This window comes from Grampus griseus (assembly GCF_964374135.1).
Source record: "Grampus griseus genome assembly, chromosome: 2".
NCBI classification, from domain to species: Eukaryota; Metazoa; Chordata; class Mammalia; order Artiodactyla; family Delphinidae; genus Grampus; species Grampus griseus.
The window spans coordinates 99,675,880-99,698,462 of record NC_139018.1 but is presented as its reverse complement, the minus strand read 5'-3'; the positions used below and the strand labels follow the sequence as shown (position 1 = coordinate 99,698,462).

The 22,583-nt window shown below is 34.8% G+C and overlaps 1 protein-coding gene across 1 annotated transcript in view; it reads left to right on the top strand.

The window, feature by feature from the left end:
- RFX7 (regulatory factor X7) overlaps window positions 1–22,583 on the top strand; it is a gene marked incomplete at its 5' end in the record, with an annotated part of 149,997 nt that overhangs the window by 70,500 nt on the left and 56,914 nt on the right. The window contains 2 exons of the mRNA XM_082647706.1: window positions 11,801–11,883; window positions 13,252–13,374. Of these exons, the coding sequence (XP_082503832.1) occupies window positions 11,801–11,883; window positions 13,252–13,374 (206 nt within the window). The remainder of the gene's footprint in view (window positions 1–11,800; window positions 11,884–13,251; window positions 13,375–22,583) is intronic.

Below are 22,583 nucleotides of genomic sequence, written 5' to 3'. Positions count from 1 at the left end.
CCATTTACCTGAAATAAGTCCAATTTTCATTAGTACCTTTATATTCCAAGAATGATACAATACACAATAATGCGTTTTGATAGAAAACAAATGAATTCTTATAGTATTCTAGTTTTTCTATTTTTTCATTTTAAGCAGACTTACAGAAAAATAAACTAAGGGGGAAAGAAGGAAAGGTTACTAGGAGCAGAGACAGGAATTAAAGAACTAACTTTTCCTCTGTGGCCTACACCTTAGTTGAGGCTGCAGCTTTGTGATCTTGAAGAATCAATTAGAACAAATCCAGTTTTCCGGAAACGTAATAGTAGCTGGGCTCCCAGGGACTATCCTTTCTTTCCATGCCATAAAAACAAAAACAAACAGACAAAAAAACTTTAAACACAGTGACTAGAAAGACCTAAACCTATCCTTCTTGCTAGTGCCCTCAGCCTTATCCCCAACCAGTAGTAGAACCCTAGGATCTTCTCAGACAGCATACAGAAACATTGATAATAACCTTTGCCTCACCTAAATGACCCAGAGAAAGATTACATGATCATTCCGTGATGCTCACTTTTTGTAACATTTAACTATGGGCAGAAGTATTCTCCCTAGAGATGGCTCTCATTTGAATCCTGTTTCAAAGGGACTCAAATCTATAGGTTTATGTACCCTCTGCCTATTTGAACCCTAGCAATATGCCCTTGTCTCAGCATTGCATTTGGTTTTTAGTCATCTGGGCATTTACGTAGCTGTGGTACTTGCTACCATGTTATTCATTACTTCGGTTTGAGGGATTTAGCTTCCTTTTTTGTTAAGCCCTAAAAAAAAAAAACAAAGAGTATATTTTAGGGCACATTTATAAAAAATGACCACATGGTTCTCATAGCAGGTTAGGAAACTGAAAATTAAGAATTCTAAGCAAAACGAATTGAAAAATAGAATCCTTATACCTTGACCTTTTTCTCTATCTTCGTTATTCAATCCTGTGGAAGAACAGCTTTCACAACTGCTGGGGCCTGAGAGAATGTAATATCAGGTATGTTCATTGTTTCCATAAATTTTTTAAAAGGCTATAGAATAAGGTTCTACTTTCCCATTCAAGTCCTTCTGTCAGTGACGCTGGTGAAGAAAGAGGCCTTTTAGTAACTGTGCTCCGGAATCAGTGTCTCTTGTCGGGGAAGAAATAATTAGAATTTTTTTCACGTTTTGTTTTGTTTCTGAAGTTTACAAAATTAAAAAACAAATTCAAGTCTGATTATCCTGTCATTGTATATATTTTCGCTCCTTACCTGGTAACTTAACTGAAGAAACTGTCAAACTGGAGAATTTAAGTTTCTGGATTTTAAGCTAACTGTTCTAAATACAAATTTAAATTAAAAATTCTTTTAAAACCTTTTTCTGATACTAGTTTGAAAAGTAAAATTTAAAGAAGTAATCATGAATGTGACACCCTGGTTGGTCATCTTCCATCAAGACTCCGTCATTGTCAACCTGACTAGTTCCTTGAAAGGTGTTTATACATCTCAACAGGAGAGTTTCTGCTTCTTTTGGAAATAAAGATAATGATCCGTTAAGGATTTGCATGAAAGCTCCTCAGTTAAGTCCTTACTTGTTACCATCTTTATAACCATCAACCTTTCCCCAGTTTTGTGACCTTGTAAAAAAAAAACAAACAAACCTAAATAACACCTGAGAGCAAAGTCTCATAACAAGAAACACATCACTGCAAAGAAATTTATTTCAAACAGGGAAAACCTTTTTTAGTAATGTTTGAGAAATTGTGGGGTAAACCTGATTCAGGTTGTTCCCTAAAAACCGGAGCAGATCTCTCCACTCAGACTACCTTATAACTGTATTCTATGCCAGTAAATAGTGGGAACGTTTTTCCTTACCATCTGCTTGAAGGTTTTCAAGTTCTAGTAATAAGACATTGAAAATTCTACCTGGTTCTCTGCAATTCATCTGGTATGTTTTGACAGTTTGGAGGTGACTGTCCTGAGCAGACAAGCTGAAGCACTAAAAATTAACTCAGTTTTCTGAAATATAGAATATTGTTTCAGGTATTTTTTTTAATAACGGAAGACAAATGGAAAGTTATACATTTTTTTCCAAGTCCCACCTAGGGAAAGCTTTTATTTCTGACCTATTCTGCTTAGATTGATTCCTTTCTCTCTAGTATCACAGTTAATCAGAAATATTTTCTAACTTCAGTTACATCTTGATGGCTCAGGAAGGAATAGTGTCTACATTTTTCTGGACTTAGACCCTGACGAAAGTCAGTGCTGGTGGAACATTGTCTTCAGTAATTTGTGGTCAAGTCTGATGCTCACATAAAATCTAGGAACCTTGCTCTTGTGGTATACCTCTTAAGCTAGTGGAGGTCACCAGGCAGAATATTTCCTAAATTTCTTAAGATACCTTGCTTTTTCAAATAAAAGATACTATACTTGTTGATAGAATTTGAATTACAAACTCTTTTGCCAAAATCTGACTTTAAGCAAGTATATATCTCAAAATAATATTTATGTAATAATAATACCTATTATAGATACCTTTTATAAATTTATTTTAATCCTCACAAAAATATTATGGGCATTTTATCACTGTTTTACAGACTTGAAAATTAATGCTCATCTTGCCTAATATCACAGAGCTAATGAGTGGCAAATCTGGAACTCTTCTGATTCTGTATCCTGTACCTTAGCACTATATCCTACTGTTTTAGATACATTAGATTTGAAAGGTCCACCAATCAAGCTCAAGTAGCAGCTGCTTTATTCATCTATAATACATGATATAGCTCCTTTATCCTTATTAGCTATTAATTTATCAATACGAGACTTGCCTATTAACCTCAGATTTCTAAAAGTTCCATCAAAACTGCTTTATTACTACACTAATCAGTTACTGGGAGATACTCTTATATGAAAAGTCTGTTTCACAAGTTCAAGAAGGATCAGTGAATCATACATTTTGCTATATGATCCTCTCAAGGATAAGTTGCCAGATTTTTTCTAAGTTAAATTCCAACTCAGTGAAAGTTGTTTTTAAATACTGAAAGTAAAAACAGCATTATTTTTAACCTTTAATAAACAAGAATCCCATAATAGATGTGGCATGAAAATTAGAATTGGTGAATCATTCAATAAATTATACTTGGAAAATTAGCTAACCTTGAGGAAAATTTTTAATTAGGTTTCTACTTCATAACTTAGAGAAAAATAAATTTTAGAGGAATTAAGTACAATACCTAAAGACCTAAATGTGAAAAACAAAACTTTAAAAAGAAAACATGGGATATCTTAATGACATTGGGATAGAGAAGGATTTCAAAATAAGACACAACAAAGCACAGATTATAAATGAAAAGATTGATATATTTGACTGCCTGGAAATTAAAAACTTCTCTGCATCTCAAGACTCCAAAAACAAAATGCAAATACAAGCTACAACTAGAGAAGATACTAGCAACGCTTCTAAGCGATAGAAGATTACTATGTGGACTACATAGTAAATATTCCCATCTTTAAATGTGTAGTTCCTTGAGCAGTGGTTCTTCAGATGTGATCCTCTGACTAGCAGTATCAGCATCACTGGGAACTTTTTAGAAATCCAGGTTCTCAAGGTCCCTGCTCCAGACTACTGAATCAGAAACTGTCATCTTTAACAAGCTCTCCAGGTGATTCTGATGCATGATAAAATTGGATAGCCATTGTATTAGAGTAAACTCAAATGGTAAATAATATGATAGTCTCATCGTCAATCAGAAAATGTAAAATAAAACAGATACTTTTTCATACTTATAAGATTAGCTAAAATGGAAATCTTAAGTTTTAACAAGGATGTGGAGAAACTGTAGCATTGCTGTTGGAAATATAAATAGACATAACAGTTTTGGCGAGCAATTTGGGAATACCAACAAAGTTGAAGATGGGCATCTTATATGACCAAGTACTTCTACTTTTAGGGAGGTTCGTACTGTAGAAAAAACTCCCACTCAAGGACACAACAGTCACAAATAAAAATTTTTATTGCAGCTCTCTTTGAAATAATGAGACTTTATAACGACTGTCTGTCATAAAGAAATGGATAAACTGGTTTCAGTCCATATAACAAACACTACTGTATAATCTAAAAAGTGAAAGAATTCTGAAGCAAATATGGTAAAAAGTTAGCATCTTTTAAATATGGATAGTGATACATGTGTACTACTTTGTATACTTTGGTTGAAATACTTTATCATTTTAAATTTAAAAATTAAATGGAGTATTAAATATTAAAAAGAGTACCATCTGGCTCTGTCTTACATTTCAGGATTCTGCTTCAAAAGGTGATTGAGTTTGGATAAACCAGAATCTTCGATCTAGCTGAGGGGGGAAGGTGTAACTAGATACCGAAAAACTGTTATTTAGCAACCAATAAAGGCAAATTAATTGAGTATAAATCCCTGAGTAATTGCTGTGGCCCAAAGTAAAGGGACAAACAGGCATATTATAGGACCTTGTGTACAAAATCTATTAGAGTTGAATTTTTTAACTAGGTTTTTTTTTTTTTTAAAATAAAGTGGGAGAGAGCATGAAGGCTGTATATTCTAAACTGGTACTTCTTAACTTTTTTTTAGCCCATGTCTCATTTTGATAAACATAAATATCTTATATTCTTGGTTAATATAATTTGAAATTTCAAAATATGTTAAATACTATTCTAAAAATGAGTGAATGAAAGCTTTTGTGATTAGAGAGGAGCCCAGTTCCTCTCTCAACGTTTTTATCTGCATATCTAAAAGGGATCTTCAGTTCTCTCAGAAGTGCTAGGGGGAAAGGTCTGACTTGCTATATTAAGCAGGATGGGCAAGGCTATGCTGCTGAAACAAAAGAAACTTGAAATATCAGTGGCCTAACTAGAAGAACTTATTTTCATTCACACTACATGTATAGCACAAATCATTGGAGGACCCTGTTCCATGTAGTCCCTCAGGAACCCACATTGACAGACATTGCCATGTTGTAGCCTCACCACTGAAACACAGGACTGCCAAGGTGCCACAAAGGGGGAAAAAGGATATAGAGGTGACACATTGATTCTTAACTATGTCAGCTGAGAAATGAAATGCATCACTTGTGCTAAGTTCATGGCCCTAAACTAACTGCAGAAGAGGCTGAGAAATGTAGGTGAGCAGATGGAATATTTGATGAACTGTCTCTGTTCCTTATTCTCTTCACCACTTTACTTACACCTCATAGAAAGAATTAGATAGCTCCATGCTCTCGTTCCTCATGTGAATATTCTTTTTTTTTCTTTCTTTTTTTTTTTTTTTTGCGGTACGTGGGCCTCTCACTGCTGTGGCCTCTCCCGTTGCGGAGCACAGGCTCCGGACGCGCAGGCTCAGCGGCCATGGCTCACGGGCCTAGCCGCTCCGCGGCATGTGGGATCCTCCCAGGCCGGGGCACGAACCTGCGTCCCCTGCATTGGCAGGCGGACTCTCAACCACTGTGCCACCAGGGAAGCCCCATGTGAATATTCTTTATCAGCCAAAGTTTCAGAGGGGAAGGGCATAGGAGTGGTAGAACTCGAACACAAAACTCCACCTTGATCCTCCAAAAGTAACTTGATCTTGTATATTTTGCTTTACACCTTTAATTTTCTCTGGATCACATGATATCAAAGTGAATGTTGAATCTGGTTGTTTGCTATATGCTTTTCTGTCTAGGATGTGAAAGAGCAAAGCACTATCTAGGTCATTTGCAACATTAAGTCTGTAACATTGCTTTGTTTTCATACCCAAAGTTTCTGAAAAACCAGCTACATAAATGTATGCTTATGTAAATGGGATGATCGACACACAAGGTCTGCTTACTTACGGGGAAGTAAACAGGGAGATTTTTACCAAAAATTCTCCAAAGGGGTTTCCTGGAATGTCTTTGACATCTAAATCAAACTTCAGTTCCAAGATCCCTTGGATATCTTCTTGCAAAGATTGAACTGTGTGAGAGAGAAGTCCCCATAAGCTTTTGGGCAAGATTTTCAACTCCAGTAGTGGGAAATCATCACCTTAGTTCATTCAACAGACTAGATAATATTTGAGGTTCCCCCTAAACTTGAAGACATTTTCAGTAACTTTGCTTTGAGAACTTAACTTCTTCAACTCGAGAAAATGAAGACTTTTAAGACTAATGAGTAGAGATGTTGTTGTTTGTCATTTGACGTTTCAGGTCAGATATTCAGATATATCTGTCAAATATGCCAAGTGCTATTAAAAATTGTGATTTTTTAATTGTAAAATACACTTAACATAAAGTTTATCATTAGTGATATTTATTATAGTATATTCATAATGTTATGTAAACACTGCCTCTACCCAGCTCTAAAACATGATTTCATCACCCCAAAAGGAAACCCATTAAGCAGTCAGTCCTCTTACTCCCCTCCTCCCAGTCCTTGGCAGCCACTAATCTTTCTCTCTCCATGGATTTGACTGTTTGGCGTATTTCATAAAAGTGAAGGCATTTGATATGCGGCTTTTTGTGACTGGCTTCTTTCACTTAGCGTAATGTTTTCAGGGTTCATCCATGTTGCAGCATGTATCAATACTTCATTTCTTTTTATGGCTGAGTTTTTAAATTATAATTTTTTTTAATTTATGCAGTTGGTCTTTTTCCTAATACTCTAAAAATAAAGCAGCTTTGTCCTTCATTTCATAAATGCATCAAACATATTTCTTTTTGACAACCAATGAATCTCCACTTGGAACAGAAAGCTAATTCTTTATTTTTTGGCGGCATTGGGTCTTCGTTGCTGCTCTCGGGCCTTCTGTAGTGGCAAGCGGGGGCTACTCTTCGTTGCGGTGCACGGTCTTCTCATTGCAGTGACCTCTCTTGTTGCGGAGCACGGGCTCTAGGCCCGCGAACTTCAGTAGCTGTGGCACGCGGGCTCTAGAGCACAGGCTCAGTAGTTGTGGCGCACGGGCTCAGTTGCTCCATGGCATGTGGGATCTTCCCGGACCAGGAATCGAACCCATGTCCCCTGCATTGGCAGGTGGATTGTTAACCACTGTGCCACCTTGGAAGTCCAAACCTTTTATTCTTGATGTTTAAATCTTTACAAAGTATATCAAATAATCTGAGGTTTAACATACTTGCCAAATGATATTCTTGCCTTGATAATCAAGCAAGGTTAAGGTCTTCTACACCACTGATCATTGTTTTGGAAGCCAGTGATTAGCCGTAAATGACAAGTGTATCCAAAACCAAAAATACTCGTGGTGAACTCAGCTTTGCTGGACTGGAATGCCATCACTATACACTTGCATCGTTTTGTTCTCATTTGCTTCATAGAATTTTGATAATCAGTTTTAGTAAACTCCCCCAATTTTTTCTTCTGTGTGTTGAGTCCTACATAACAAATAAAAGAGTGATTGACAGTAGTAAGTTTTCATTGTTTGAACGGCAAAAAAAGGGGGGGCAGCAGTGAATTTGATCTTTTTCAAAACTATTCCGTCTTTAAATTAAATCTCTTTGGCACTTTATCCTAATTTGGATTATCTTCTGAATTCCTTCTGGAATTTCTTCTCTGTTCTTTTCTCTAGCATATATAAAAATTGAAAACTGTAGCATCCAAGGTTTCTCCAACAGTATGAAGTTTTTTTATTCTTAGTCATCAAAAATGATGTGTTTTTCATTTGATGTTTTTTAAGTGAGGTGTAACTGACATAACATTATATTAGTTTCAGGTGTACAACATAATGATTTGATACTTGTATATACAGGTACACCTCATTTTATTGCGCTTTATTACACTTTACAGATACTGCATTTTTTATAAATTGAAGGTTTGTGGTAAGCCAGCCTGCATTGTCAGATGATGGTTAGCATGTTTTTAGCAATAAAGTATTTTTAATTAAGGTATGTACCTTGTTTTATTAAACGTAATGCTATTGCATACTTGATAGACTACAGTATAGGGTAAAGATAACTTTTATATGCACTAAAAAACCAAAAAATTTGTGTGACTCGCCTTATTGCGGTATTTGTTTTATTGCAGTGGTCTGAAACTGAACCTATAGTACCTCGAGGTATGCTTGTATTGCAGAATGATCACCCCAGTAAATCTAGTTAACATCCGTCACCATACATAAGTTTTCTTACCACAGGAACTTTCAAGATCTACCATCCTAGCTACTTTCAAATACGCAATACAGTATTATTAATTGTAATCACCATGCTGTACATTATATCCCTATGACATTCATTTTGTAACTGGAAATTTTTACCTTTTTGACCTCCTTCACCCATTTTCCCCACTCCCACCCCCCCACCTCAGGCCACCACCAGTCGTCACTGTATCCATGGGCTCAGGGTTTTTTTGTCTGTTTTGTTGTTGTTTTTAGATTCCGCATACAAGGGAGATCATAACGCTGTTTATCCTTTTTTGTCTCACTTATTTCACTTAGCATAGTGCCCTCCAGGTCCATCCATGTTGCCACAAATGGCAAGATTTCACTCATTATAATGGCTGAATAATATTCCATTGAGAGAGAGAGTTTCTTTATCCAAAAAAAACGATGTTTTATGTTGTGTTCTCTCAGACTTTGCCCATAATAATACGAATGGATTTTTTGGTAACATAATCTATGTTCGATTTAATATGAGAGGCACTGTTGGGATTACGTGGGTGATGTTAACAATATTGAACAAGAGGTATTTTAGGGGTGATATTTATTTATTTATTTTATTGCTTATCTCCATTACATCATTTTATTTTATTTTTTTTAACATCTTTATTGGAGTATAATTGCTTTACAATGGTGTGTTAGTTTCTGCTTTATAACAAAGTGAATCAGTTATACATACACACATGTCCCCACATCTCTTCCCTCTTGCGTCTCCCTCCCTCCCTCCCTCCCTATCCCACCCCTCTAGGTGGTCACAAAGCACTGAGCTGATCTCCCTGTGCTATGCAGCTGCTTCCCACTAGCTATCTCTTACTTTTGGTAGTGTATATATGTCCATGGCACTCTCTCACTTCGTCCCAGCTTACCCTTCCCCCTCCCCGTATCCTCAAGTCCATTCTCTAGTAGGTCTGTGTCTTTATTCTTGTCTTGCCCCTAGGTTCTTCATGACCTTTTTTTTTTCTTAGATTCCATATATATGTGTTAGCATATGGTATTTGTTTTTCTTTTTCTGACTGACTTCACTCTGTATGACAGACTCTAGGTCCATCCACCTCACTACAAATAACTCAATTTCATTTCTTTTTATGGCTGAGTAACATTCCATTGTATATATGTGCCACATCTTCTTTATCCATTCATCTGTCAGTGGACACTTAGGTTGTTTCCATGTCATGGCTATTGTAAATAGTGCTGCAGTGAACATTGTGGTACATGACTCTTTTTGAATTATGGTTTGCTCAGGGTATATGCCCAGTAGTGGGATTGCTGGGTCATATGGTAGTTCTATTTATAGTTTTTTAAGGAACCTCCATACTGTTCTCCACAGTGGCTGTATCAATTTACCTTCCCACCAACAGTGCAAGAGGGTTCCCTTTTCTCCACACCCTCCCCAGCATTTATTGTTTGTAGATTTTTTGATGATGACCATTCTGATGGGTGTGAGATGATATCTCATTGTAGTTTTGATTTACATTTCTCTAATGATTAATGATGTTGAGCATTCTTTCATGTGTTTGTTGGCAATCTGTATATCTTCTTTGGAGAAATGTCTATTTAGGTCTTCTGCCCATTTTTGTTGTTTCTTTTTTTGATATTGAGCTGCATGAGCTGCTTGTAAATTTTGGAGATTAATCCTTTGTCAGTTGCTTCATTTGCAAATATTTTCTCCCATTCTGAGGGTTGTCTTTTTGTCTTGTTTATGGTTTCCTTTGCTGTGTAAAAGCTTTTAAGTTTCATTAGGTCCCATTTGTTTATTTTTGTTTATTTCCATTTCGACAGATTAAAGTGGGGAAAGGCTGGAGGCAGGGAAAGCAAGTAGTTAGACATTTTTAGTAATTCAAGAATCATTGTAAGTTCCTTAAGGGCAGGGCCTATTGTTGTGTTGTTCATCTGTCTATTTCCAGTCTTTGTATAGGTTGTGATACACAGTATAAGTTCATAGTTATAAATCATTTGTGGAACATTGCAGAAAGTAAGCTTAGTGAATAAATAAATGAGTAGATGAATTCTCCTTTATTGTTAAAAGAAAGACAGCTAAAGACTTAAACTAATGTGGTGGCTGGGAAATAGACTAGAAGAACATGGTGGAAAGAGTTAAGAAGGCTAAATGAAGGATTAGAGTGTAATACAACAAGAGGAACAAAACTAGGCAGACTCAAAACTGAACACTAGGAAACTAGAGAAAAGAAGGTGCTAAGTAACAACTGAGAAAGAAAATGCCTGTGTACGTGTAGGGGTTTTTTGTTGTCAAGGGAAGAGTTATGCAGGATAATTGCTGATCAGTCTATCAGATATTAAAGCAAGAGCTAATCGGAAAATACCCTATAGACAGTGGAATGAAAAAAATATGGATTTGAGAGTTAATTGCATGTAATTGATAGACTAAGTCATTCTATGGATAAATTCTAAGATTAAACTGTTTCGTGAATGAATTCTGGTGAGAATAAGAACAGGTTAAATTATATCATTGTAATCTTTTTTAAAAAATTGGATCTATGTTTGAGCTATGCTTTATTGTGTAAGAATAAATTCTGCCACCAAGAATGCCAGTAATCTGTCCATATTTTCCATTGCAATGCAATTCAGTTGTAATGAATATGGCTACCAAAATTTTATTATGTTTTTTTTATTAAGGTAGGATTTGTGGCACATTTAAAGCTATCCTGTGGCAAACTCAGCTGGGAAAGAAAACTATACAGTCCTCTGCATAGCAGAAATTTTCTTAAAGGGTACATTTATAGACAAAATGACAAAGTTGCACAACAGTAGTGATAGACAGTCTTACAAGTAGGTTCTCCAAATAGCATCCACTGTTGCAAGTCAGAGAGTAATTACATCTGCATAGCATGGAACAGATTGTTAGTTGTACTTTGGAACAGTTGGCCCTCCGTATCCACAGGTTCTGCATTCGCGGATTAGACCAACCCTGGATCAGATTTGATTCCTCAGTTATGGAGGAACTGTGCATAAGGAGGACTAGCTATATAACACCATTTTATATAAAGAACTTGTGTATCTGTGGATTTTGGTATCCGTGGAGGGGAGAAGGGGGTTCCTGGAACCAATTATCCACGGATATTGAGGGATAACTATATTTTTAAACCTCAGTTCCACCCCCAGTGATAGTAGCATCATCAGTCACATGTTCTAGATTTTTGAGAAATAGAAAAGAAGCCTAGAAATCATCTCATTCATTTCACATTTCTAAGGAAAATCCGCCAGAGCATGGAAGCCTCATAACCAGTTAAATAGTTAGGCTAAGGCCAACTAATAAATAGTCTCTTGACTCCCAATCTAGTACTTTTCCTGTAATATTGCACAACCCTCCTTCTTTATATGTGATTTAAGATGAGAAGTTTTCGTCTAAGCATTGATTTATGGTTTTATTTATACCTAGAATGTAAGAATTATTAGGAAAGTACCATTTTCTCTTACCAACTTTTTATATGCAATAAATTTATCACAAAACTTGACTGTATTATTTTACTGATAAGAAAAAAGCCTAGATTCTGTTTTCTTTGGCAAGTGATTCATTCCACCTGGTTTAAATTTAGATAGTCAGTATTTTTAGGGAGGTGTTAGTAAATTTTGTTGAGGGAGAAACAAGAATTTTTTAAATGATCTTTCTTTTTAATCCTTTTTAACCAGCAAGAAGTTGAGAAGTTTACAGACCTAGAGAAACTCTACCTCTACCTTCAGCTGCCTTCTGGTCTCAGCAATGGAGAGAAAAGGTAATACCACTTCTTGTCTTTGCCTCAGTTACAGTGTTTATGTGTGTGTTGTGGTTGTTATTGTTTTGCACTATTCCTAAAACCATCAGGAAACAGACTGTCAAAACAGTAGATCTTTTTAGTCTTTGATCATATTTGGTTAAGTGTTTACCCATAGTTTTTGCTAATTCATTTGTGTACCTGGATGAGTGCTGTGAAATGCAGTTGGGTTATGTTTTATAAACAGATTAGTGTATTTATACAGTGTGGCAGATTTTGAAAATTGAACAGAAAGCCAAAGAATAAACAGATAAGTATTGTGAGCAATAAAGTGCAAGAGTTTTTTTAGGTACTGTCAGGTAAGCAGATCACAGAGCATAAAAAAGAAAAAAAAATGAATTGCCTGTATGGCACATGAATTTATGATAAATGTGTGATGTTTTAAGTGCTTGCGGGGTATTACTCTATTTTCATTAGTACAAATATTTAATAGCCTCATTTAGAAAATATAGAGAAAAGTTGTTGGTTCATGCATTCTGTTCTTAAAGGAGTTTCTCTACCCTTTTAAGTATTTCTCAGAGTTCATTTCATTCATATAAGTTATGCTTAACATTACTTTAAAAGTATAGGTATGAAAAGAATTGGAATGAAAAATCTGTTGCTTTTACTTTTTTCCCCTTGGACCACATTTTGTAACTATTTTAATAATTTTCTGTCCTAGAAATTGCTCAGTAATTTCTTTGAAAATGCATAAATTATTATTTATGAGTGAGGAGCTTCCCTCATGTTATAAGAGACACTGCCAGATAATAAAAATTTATGATGTTTAGTGGAGGTGTTGTCCTGGAGAGGAGGACTGGTTACAGAAAGGACCATAGAGGGAGACTTGTCCTTTCAGGATCTCTCCAGTGTGAATTCCATTCTGGATCATAGAGGCTTTAGTAAGATTCAGGGTAGTTACTTGAGAATGCTAAGCAAATAGAAAATAAACAATTTTTTCCATAACTTTAATTTTATAGTTTGATGATTTGGTAAGTTTAGGCAAATGAACAGGCAAGTAAATAAACAAATATCCCCTTAGAGGTAATTTTGGCCGAACAAATGCCTTATGTTTTCAATGCTCCATCATCTCTGCCAGTTTAGAGACGGTGGTGGGGATGGAACAGGGCGATAACTTTAGTCAGACACTAGCTATAGAAAATGTCTCACAACCACAGGTGGACAATTTGTATTTGGATAACTAGGCATATACTTTATGTCCTGAGTTTGGTTTGGTCATTTATAGTGAGTTTACACACAGTCCTTTAGTGGAACATTTAGGCCTGGTTCAAAAACTATCAATGAATTGCTGCCTAGTTCAGCTAAAACATGTTTTTGTTTTATGATTAGTGATCAGAATGCCATGTCATCTAGTCGGGCACAGCAAATGCATGCCTTTTCCTGGATTCGGAATACCCTAGAGGAGCATCCTGAGACTTCACTGCCCAAACAGGAAGTCTATGATGAGTACAAGTAAGTATTATGTGTATATGTCAGGCATGCAGTATATTAAAGAGATGATATACTATACTTGGCTACAATGATTTGTTTTATCATTGGCAAATATCATACTGGTATATGAGAGTTTAACTTAGAAATCTCTGGATTCCATTCATTTCTAAGCTCCTCTGGTAGCGTGTGTAATAAAGAACAGGATTACTGAATAAAAGGATTTCTTTAGAGTTCTTCTGGATCACAGGAGGGATGTCTGAGGGCAGAGGGACAATGGAGTAGGTTTGGTGAATAAAAGGATTCCTGTGAAGTTCTTAAGGATGACAAGAAGGGTGTGTCTGGGGTTCGTAGAGGGACAGTGGATGGCAATAAATAAATCAATGCATAAGGAAAAACTAAAACATGTTTTTTATTTAGATTTCTTAAATGTCTTTTTCATGAATTCAAAACTTTCCTAATCATTTTCTGTGCCACCCCGAGAAAAAGCTAAGTATCTGGAATGTTGTGAATAACTTACTCAGACGAAGGAGTTCAGTGGCTTGCACATAGAAGACACTCAAACAGTTTTGATTGTACAGATAACTTATTTAAACACGGAAAACACAAGTATAGAGGCTAATGGGCCTTTCTGGATAAATGTTATAGGTGCTGAATCTAGTCTTGTTTAACATTTTATAATTGATTTGGAAGCGGGAATTTGTTCTAGCAGAGTAAGTGAAACCAAAATTTTCTGGGTATTGAAATATCAAAGCAAGGACCACGTATGTGTTGTACTTACACAATGTGGAAGAAAAGTGTCAAATAAGTGCTGCTGTTAGCCAGTGTAAGATGATGCAAAAGAACTACACTTACTGAGAAGATTATTGGTATCTAGAAAGAAAACTTTCTGTGCTCATTCAAAATTCTGATTCCCTCACCTTAAGAAATGCAGTAGAACTGGAGAAAGTCTAGAGAAATATGTCTGAAATAATCAAGGGAACAAGGTTAAACTGAACAGCTTTAGATTTTTCCTCTTTAGAAAAATTAAAGCTAAGAGTACATGTGATCCAAGTCTGTAAAGTTCATTTTCTCAGTCTACAACAGTCTACTGAATACCTGCTATGTGCCATGTCAAACCCTGTAAGAAGTTCTGAGGATACAACAAATAAAACACAGCTTCTGCCCTCATCAAGAATATGAAAAAACAAAAACAAACAAAATATATATATATATAAATATATATATAGTGAGCATGAATTCTTAACTACAAGTTAATTCTAATTAAGATAGAGATAACCTTGTGAAACTACAAAGAAGTAAATTTAAATTCATTAAAAGTTTATTAATATCAAGCAAACGTGATATGTTTAAGAAACCCTGTATCGAGGATCAAGAGAATAGGTTCTGTCGTTAAACTTGTGTGACCTGGACAGGTGTTTTAACCACTATTTTTTCAGTTGCATAATCTATAAAATGAGGTGATTGAAGAGGTATGAGGTTTCCTTTAGCTCTAAAATTCTGAAAGTTGTCTGAGGTAGGAAATGAGGAAAACAAATTATCCAAAATGTCTCATGTTTCCCAAAAGGCAAATCGGACAAATTAATGCATGACATTTCCATAATGAATTAATAAGGAAACCGAGGATATTTATATATTTTTGAAGTGATATCCTTCCCCTGCACAACCCTTTGCATCACCATTAGAGACAGCACCCTACATTTGTGGAAGTATGACTCTGAACCATTAAAGCAGTCCTTACGTTCCTAAAAGTTTCCTGCCTTGGGCAAAGCACAGTTATATTTTTCTATAATATTTTGCTGTGAAATCATTTTCTAAGGTTCTCATAAATTCTTACAATTTTTTTCACTAAGAAAAGTTAAAGGTTTTTCCTAAACAAAAGAGAACCAAAACATAACATTGTTTTGGGACAAGGAATGGTAGCTCCAATTTTGAGTGGTTTATTCGGAATTCAGTAGAGAGCAACTGAAATAAAAGGAAGTAACTTAGGCTAGAGTTTTAAAAGGAAGTAATAGGTAAGGGAAATTCTTGATAATGACGTAAATAGGAAAGAAATACCAGTTCTGTTCATGGAATTTGAAAGTATTATACTAATGATTGTCTCTTTATAAAAATCAGTATATTACTATACAATAGTACTGTAACTGAATCTGAGTATTTTAGTTCAAAACACATTTCACTAAGAATGTACGCTATTCACTGTTGTATTCTACATAGTGTTTCCACATAGTAGGCACTAATTTAATATTAAGAGTGACTAGGGACCAGTCTCTCCCATCAGGAAACTTGCACAAACCTCTTAGATAGCCTCATCCACCAGAGGGCACCCAGCAGAAGCACTTCAGACCTAGGGACACATACAGACTGAAAGTGAGGGGATGGAAAAAGATATTCCATGCAAATGGAAATCAAAAGAAAGCTGGAGGAGCAATACTCATCTCAGATAAAACAGACTTTAAATCAAAGAATGTTACAAGAGACAGGGAAGGACACTACATAATGATGAAGGGATCAATCCAAGAAGAAGGTATAACAATTATAAATATATATGAACCCAACATAGGAGCACCTCAATACATAAGGCAACTGCTAAAACAGCTATAAAAGAGGAAATCGACAGTAACACAATAGTGGTGGGGGACTTTAACACCTCATTTACACCAATGGACAGATCATCCAAACAGAAAATTAATAAAGAAACACAAGCTTTAAATGATACAACACACCAGATAGATTTAATTGATATTTATAGGACATTCCATCCAAAAACAGCAGATTACAGTTTCTTCTGAACTGCACATGGAACATTCTCCAGGATAGATTACATCTTGGGTCACAAATCAAGCCTCAGTAAATTTAAGAAAATTGAAATCATATCAAGCATCTTTTCTGACCACAACACTATGTGATTAGTAATCAGTTACAGGGAAAAAAAACATAAAAATCACAAACACATGGAGGCTAAACAATGCGTTACTAAATAACCAAAATATCACTGAAGAAATCAAAGAGGAAATCAAAAAATACCTAGAGACAAATGACAATGAAAACACAATGATCCAAAACTTATGTGATGCAGCAAAAGCAGTTCTAAGAGGGAAGTTTATAGCAAAACAAGCCTACCTCAAGAAACAAGAAAAATCTCAAACAATCTAATCTTACACCTAAAGGAACTACAGAAAGAAGAACAAACAAAACCCAAACTTAGTAGAAGGAACGAAATCATAAAGATCAGAGCAGAAATAAATTAAATAGAAACAAAGAAAACAATAGCAAAGATCAATAAAACTAAAAGCTTGTTCTTTGAGAAGATAAACAAAATTGATAAACCATTAGCCAGACTCATCAAGAATAAGAGGGAGAGGACTCAAATCAATAAAATTAGAAATGAAAAAGGAGAAGTTACAACAGACACCGCACTAGTAGAAAGCATCCTAAGAGACTATTACAGTAACTCTATGCCAATAAAATGGACAACCTGGAAGAAATGGACAAATTATTAGGAAGATATAACCTTCCAAGAGTGAACCAGGAATAAATAGACAATCTGAAGAGACCAATCAGAAGTAATGAAATTGAAACTGTGATTAAAAACCTTCCAACAAACACAAAAGTCTAGGCCAAGATGGCTTCACAGGTGAATTCTGTCAAACATTTAGAGAAGAGCTAACACCCATCCTTTTCAAACGCTTCCAAAAAATTACAGAGGAAGAAACACTCCCAGACTCGTTCTGTGAGGCCACCATCACCCTGATACCAAAACCAGACAAAGATAGTCAAAAAAAGAAAATTACAGACCAGTATCACTGATGAATATAGGTGCAAAAATCCTCAACAAAATACTAGCAAACAGAATCCAACAACACATTAAAAGGATCATACACTATGATCAAGTGGGATTTTTCCCAGGGATGCAAGGATTCTTCAGTATACGCAAATCAATCAATGTGATACAGCATATTAACAAACTGAGAGTAAAAACCATATGATCATCTCAACAGATGCAGAAAAGGCTTTTGACAAAATTGAATACCCATTTATAATAAAAACTCTCCAGAAATTGGGCATAGAGAGAACCTACCTCAACGTAATAAAGACCATATATGACAAACCCACAGCAAACATCATTCTCAATGGTGAAAAGCTGAAAGTATTTCCTCTAAGTTCAGGAACAAGACAAGGATGCCCACTCTTGCCACTATTATTCAACATAGTTTTGGAAGTCCTAGCCACAGCAATCAGAGAAGAAAAAGAAATAAAGGAATACAAATTAGAAAAGAAGAAGTAAAACTGTCACTGTTTGCAGATGACACGATACTATACATAGATAATCCTAAAGATGCCACAAGAAAACTACTAGAGCTAATCAATGAATTTGGTAAAGTTGCAGGATACAAAATTAATGCACAGAAATCTCTTTGCATTCCTATACACTAATGATGAAAAATCTGAAAGAGAAATTAAGGAAACACTCCCATTTACCACTGCAACAAAAAGAATGAAATACCTAGGAATAAACCTTCCTAGGGAGACAAAAGACCTGTATGCAGAAAACTGTAAGACACTGATGAAAGAAGTTAAGGAAGATATCAACAGATGGAGAGATATACCATGTTCTTGGATTGGAAGAATCAATATTGTGAAAATGACTATACTACCCAAAGCAATCTACAGATTCAATACAATCCCTATCAAATTACCAATGGCAGTTTTTACAGAACTAGAACAAAAAATCTTAAAATTTGTATGGAAACACAAAAGACCCCCAATAGCCAAAGCGGTCTTGAGGGAAGAAAAATAGAGCTGGAGGAATCAGACTCCTTGACTTCAGACTATACTACAAAGCTACAGTAATCAAGACAGTATGGTATTGGCCCCAAAACAGAAATATAGATCTATGGAACAGGATAGAAAGCCCAGAGATAAACCCATACACCTATGGTCAACTAATCTATGACAAAGGAGGCAGGAATATACGATGGAGAAAAGACAGTCTTTTCAATAAGTGGTGCTGGGAAAACTGGACAGCTACATGTAAAAGAATGAAATTAGAACACTCCCTAACACCATACACAAAAATAAACTCAAAATGGATTAGAGACCTAAATGTAGGACTGGACACTATAAAACTCTTAGAGGAAAACATAGGAAGAACACTCTCTGACATAAATCATAGCAAGTTCTTTGTTTGATCCACCTCCTAGAGTAATGGAAATAAAACCAAAAATAAGTAAATGGGACCTAATGAAACTTAAAACCTTTTACACAGCAAAGGAAAAACCATAAACAAGACGAAAAGACAACCCTCAGAATGGGAGAAAATATTTACCAACAAATCAGTGGACAAAGGATTAATCTCCAAAGTGTATAAACAGCTCATGCAGCTCAATATTAAAAAAACAAACAACCCAATCCAAAAATGGGCAGAAGACCTAAATAGACATTTCTCCAAAGAAGTCATACAGATGGCCAGGAAGCACATGAAAAGCTGCTCAATATCACTAATTATTAGAGAAATGCAAATCAAAACTACAGTGAGGTATCACCTCACACCAGTTAGAATGGGCATCACCAGAAAATCTACAAACAACAAATGCTGGAGAGGGTTTGGAGAAGAGGGAACCCTTTTGCACTATTGGTGGAAATGTAAATTGATACAGCCACTATGGAGAACAGTATGGAGGTTCCTTAAAAAACTAAAAACGGAATAACCATATGACCCAACAATCCCACTACTGGGCATATACCCAGAGAGAACCATATTTCAAAAAGACACATGCACCCTAATGTTCATTGCAGCACTATTTCCAATAGCCAGGTCATGGAAGCAATCTAAATGCCCATTGACAGACAAATGGATAAAGAAGTTGTGGTACATATATACAATGGAATATTATTCAGCCATAAAAAGAAACGAAATTGGGTCATTTGTAGAGATGTGGATGGATGTAGAGACTGTCATACAGAGTGAAGTAAGTCAGAAAGAGAAAAATAAATATCGTACATTAATGCATATATGTGGAACCTAGAAAAATGGTACAGATGAACCAGTTTGCAGGGCAGAAATAGAGAAACATATGTAGAGAACAAACGTATGGACACCAAGGGGGGAAAGTGGTGGGCTCGGGGGGTGGTGTGATGAATTTGGAGGTTGCGATTGACTAATATGTATAAAATGGATAAGTAATAAGAACCTGCTGTATAAAAAAATAAATAAAATTCAAAAAAAAATGAGTGACTTGAATGGAATCTGATCTTGACATTCATAATAAAATTTCAGTGTTATAAGTCTTCTAGTACACTACCATCCCCATTGTATAGGCAAAACATTAAAACTTGAAAGTTAGGTGACTCTTCCAGTGTTCCAAAATTTGTCAGGGATGAATATAAGGCTAGAACTCAGATTCCATGAGTAGTTCATAATAAGTGAGAAGGCAAACCTGTTCAATTTGAGTGATATGAAGCAGAGTGAGTAGAATAGGTTGGGAAAGTAGTTAGAAATAAAGTTGCCTAGGGCTTCCACTTAGTGTCAATAAATAAGCTGCACAAAATATGAATCTGTTAATATACAGTTAGTATACATGCATACAGATAATGTGAGTGTTGTAAGAGACACAGCACAGTAACATCTATTAGCAACATGCCATGTTCTAAGAAGAAAGTATGTTTGTGTTTCCACAGAATTACAGCATGTGGGAGCTCCAAGCTATTCTCTCATTTCATTGTACATTGCCTAAAACCATAATTTGCTATGTGGGTTTAAATAACTTGATGAAAACTGTAGAAAGGCTAGAGACAAAAAGTAGATCAAAGTATTAGGAAATAGATACTTAAACGTTTTTAAATTATGTTGTCTAGAGAAAGCAAAATGGAATATAGCTATATTTTTTTAAAGGACAAGAAGTTTAAATCACAGGAGGAGAGATTTCAATTAGACACAAAATAACACTTCCTGCCAGAAGAGATTTTTAGAGAAATTTTGTCCTTTTCTACAGGCCTTTTGGACTAGTCATTTTCCAGTTTGGAATGCCTTAATGAGGTTTCCTGAGTAAAAACATAGAGTGACAAACCTTAAATTGAATCTGTTCTAAATATTCATTGAAAAATATTATTAATGTGAAATGTACATTTATTTTAAGCCATTCCTATTCATTGCAGTGATGTTTAGATATCTTTGTGTGAAAATCAATCCCTTTCATAGCCATTAAAATCAGAATCCCTTTGAGAGAAAAAATGAAGATGTAATCTAAGACAGTATGGTTTCTTTTAACTGTATTTTTATGCTAAATTAAGATATTAATAGAACCAAAGTTTTAAGGGACTTCCCACATGCAAAGACAGTTGATTTACAAACTATTGTGAATTTTTATATTTGTTGAAACTTCTGAAGTCTGATAATCACATGTGTTTATGAAAGTGATGATTAATGTGTTAATTTTTCTAATTATGAAAGTAGTATGTGTTCATCATGAATGTTTTGGCAGATAGTTATAAATGTATAAAAAGAAAACTAGCACCAGTAATCTTACTACCTACAAGTAACCATTTTGGCTTATTAATTCTTTTTATTTTTTCTACCACCTTCTTTTCATGTATATGTTCTTGTTATTGTTTAATCAAATCTTGACCCCACTGGTTACCCAATTCTTGAATGGGGGAACAGTTGCAAATAATACTGCAGTGAACATTCTTGACTATATAATTTAGTGTAGATTATTACAATTGGAATTGCTGCTTATGAACCATTATACATTAAGGATATTAAGTATTGAAATATAAGTTTTTTTCAAGATTGCTGTTTATTATTTAATTTTTTAATAAGTAGTCTGATCTCTCTTCTTTCTTTGCAGCTTGTAACATTGCTATTTTGCTTAGAAAGAACTTCTTCCCAATTCCATTAGCAGCTGAATACTCATGTGTATTTTCCCTAGATATTACTTACTTCATTTTTCACATATAACCCATTAGTTCTTCTAGACCAAATATATACATTTATTTTGATAAATGCCATAAGATAAGGAGCTAATTTTAATTTTTTCTAAATGGTTAATTTCCCAGTCTTATTTATTGACAATTTTTTTCTCAATACTAATCTATAATGTAATTTTTATCTTACTAAAGCCTTTAGGATTCAATTTTCTTCCTTTGTATTTTTCTGTTCTTATGCCAGTACCATACCATTTTTAAGTATTTTAGCCATTAAATGTTTAAAAAGCTAGTGGGACCAGTCTTCCTTCATTATTCCTCTTTTTCAAAAATTTCCATGGTTTTATTTTCATACCACTTAATATTTCTTGTGAAGTTTGGAATCACTTTTCTAACTTTTTTTTAAAAGGGAAACCTCAAAGGAATTTTGATTCAAAATGCATTAAATACGAAAATTTATTTTAGAAAAATTAACTTCAGAGCTAGAAGTATGTTTCTTAACATCTTTCTCGTGTCGTTCAGTAAAGTTTTAGTTATTTTTCCTTCAATTGACTCCACTTATTTTTCTTGTTAAGTTTATTCCTTACAAATTTTTATTATGTTATTTATATTATGAAAAATGTATTTTATTATTTTATTATTGGTTTGGTTTGTAAGATATCTGTAGACGTCTATTATATTTATGTTGCACATTTTATATTTAGTGAACTTTGTTTAATCCTAATTTTTCAGCTATTACTTTGGACTCTTCTGGGTAGCGTTTATCCTGTATATCTTCCTCATCCTCTTTATTTAATTACATTGAATTGAATTGATTTTCCTTCTGACTTTGAATAATAGCAATAATAGGCATCATTTTGTCTTACAGTTCTTTGATGTTAAGGGTGTATCATTTATAATTGACCAAGACTTTATTGGCTTTCTTATGAGAAATTGATATTGAAATTCATCTAATGCTTTTTGGGCATCTGTTAAGATTATTCATTGCTTCTTCTGTTACCTATTGATATGATATATAAAGATACTACCTAATATAAACCCTTCTTTTATTCCTAGAATGAATGTCTTCTTCATGTCAAGATCTGTAATCTTTTAGCATACTGCTGGTTTCTATTTTCAAGTATATTTTTTAGGATCTTTGCATCTATATTCATAAGTGAATATGGTCTGTAATTTTCTGTTTTTGTGCTGTCTTTGTCAAGTTTTGATATCGGGTTTGGCCAGCTTCATAAATGAATTAGAACTCTTTCCCTAATTTCCTGTGCTCTGGAACAGTTTATATAGTTTGGGAATTATTTGTTCTTGAA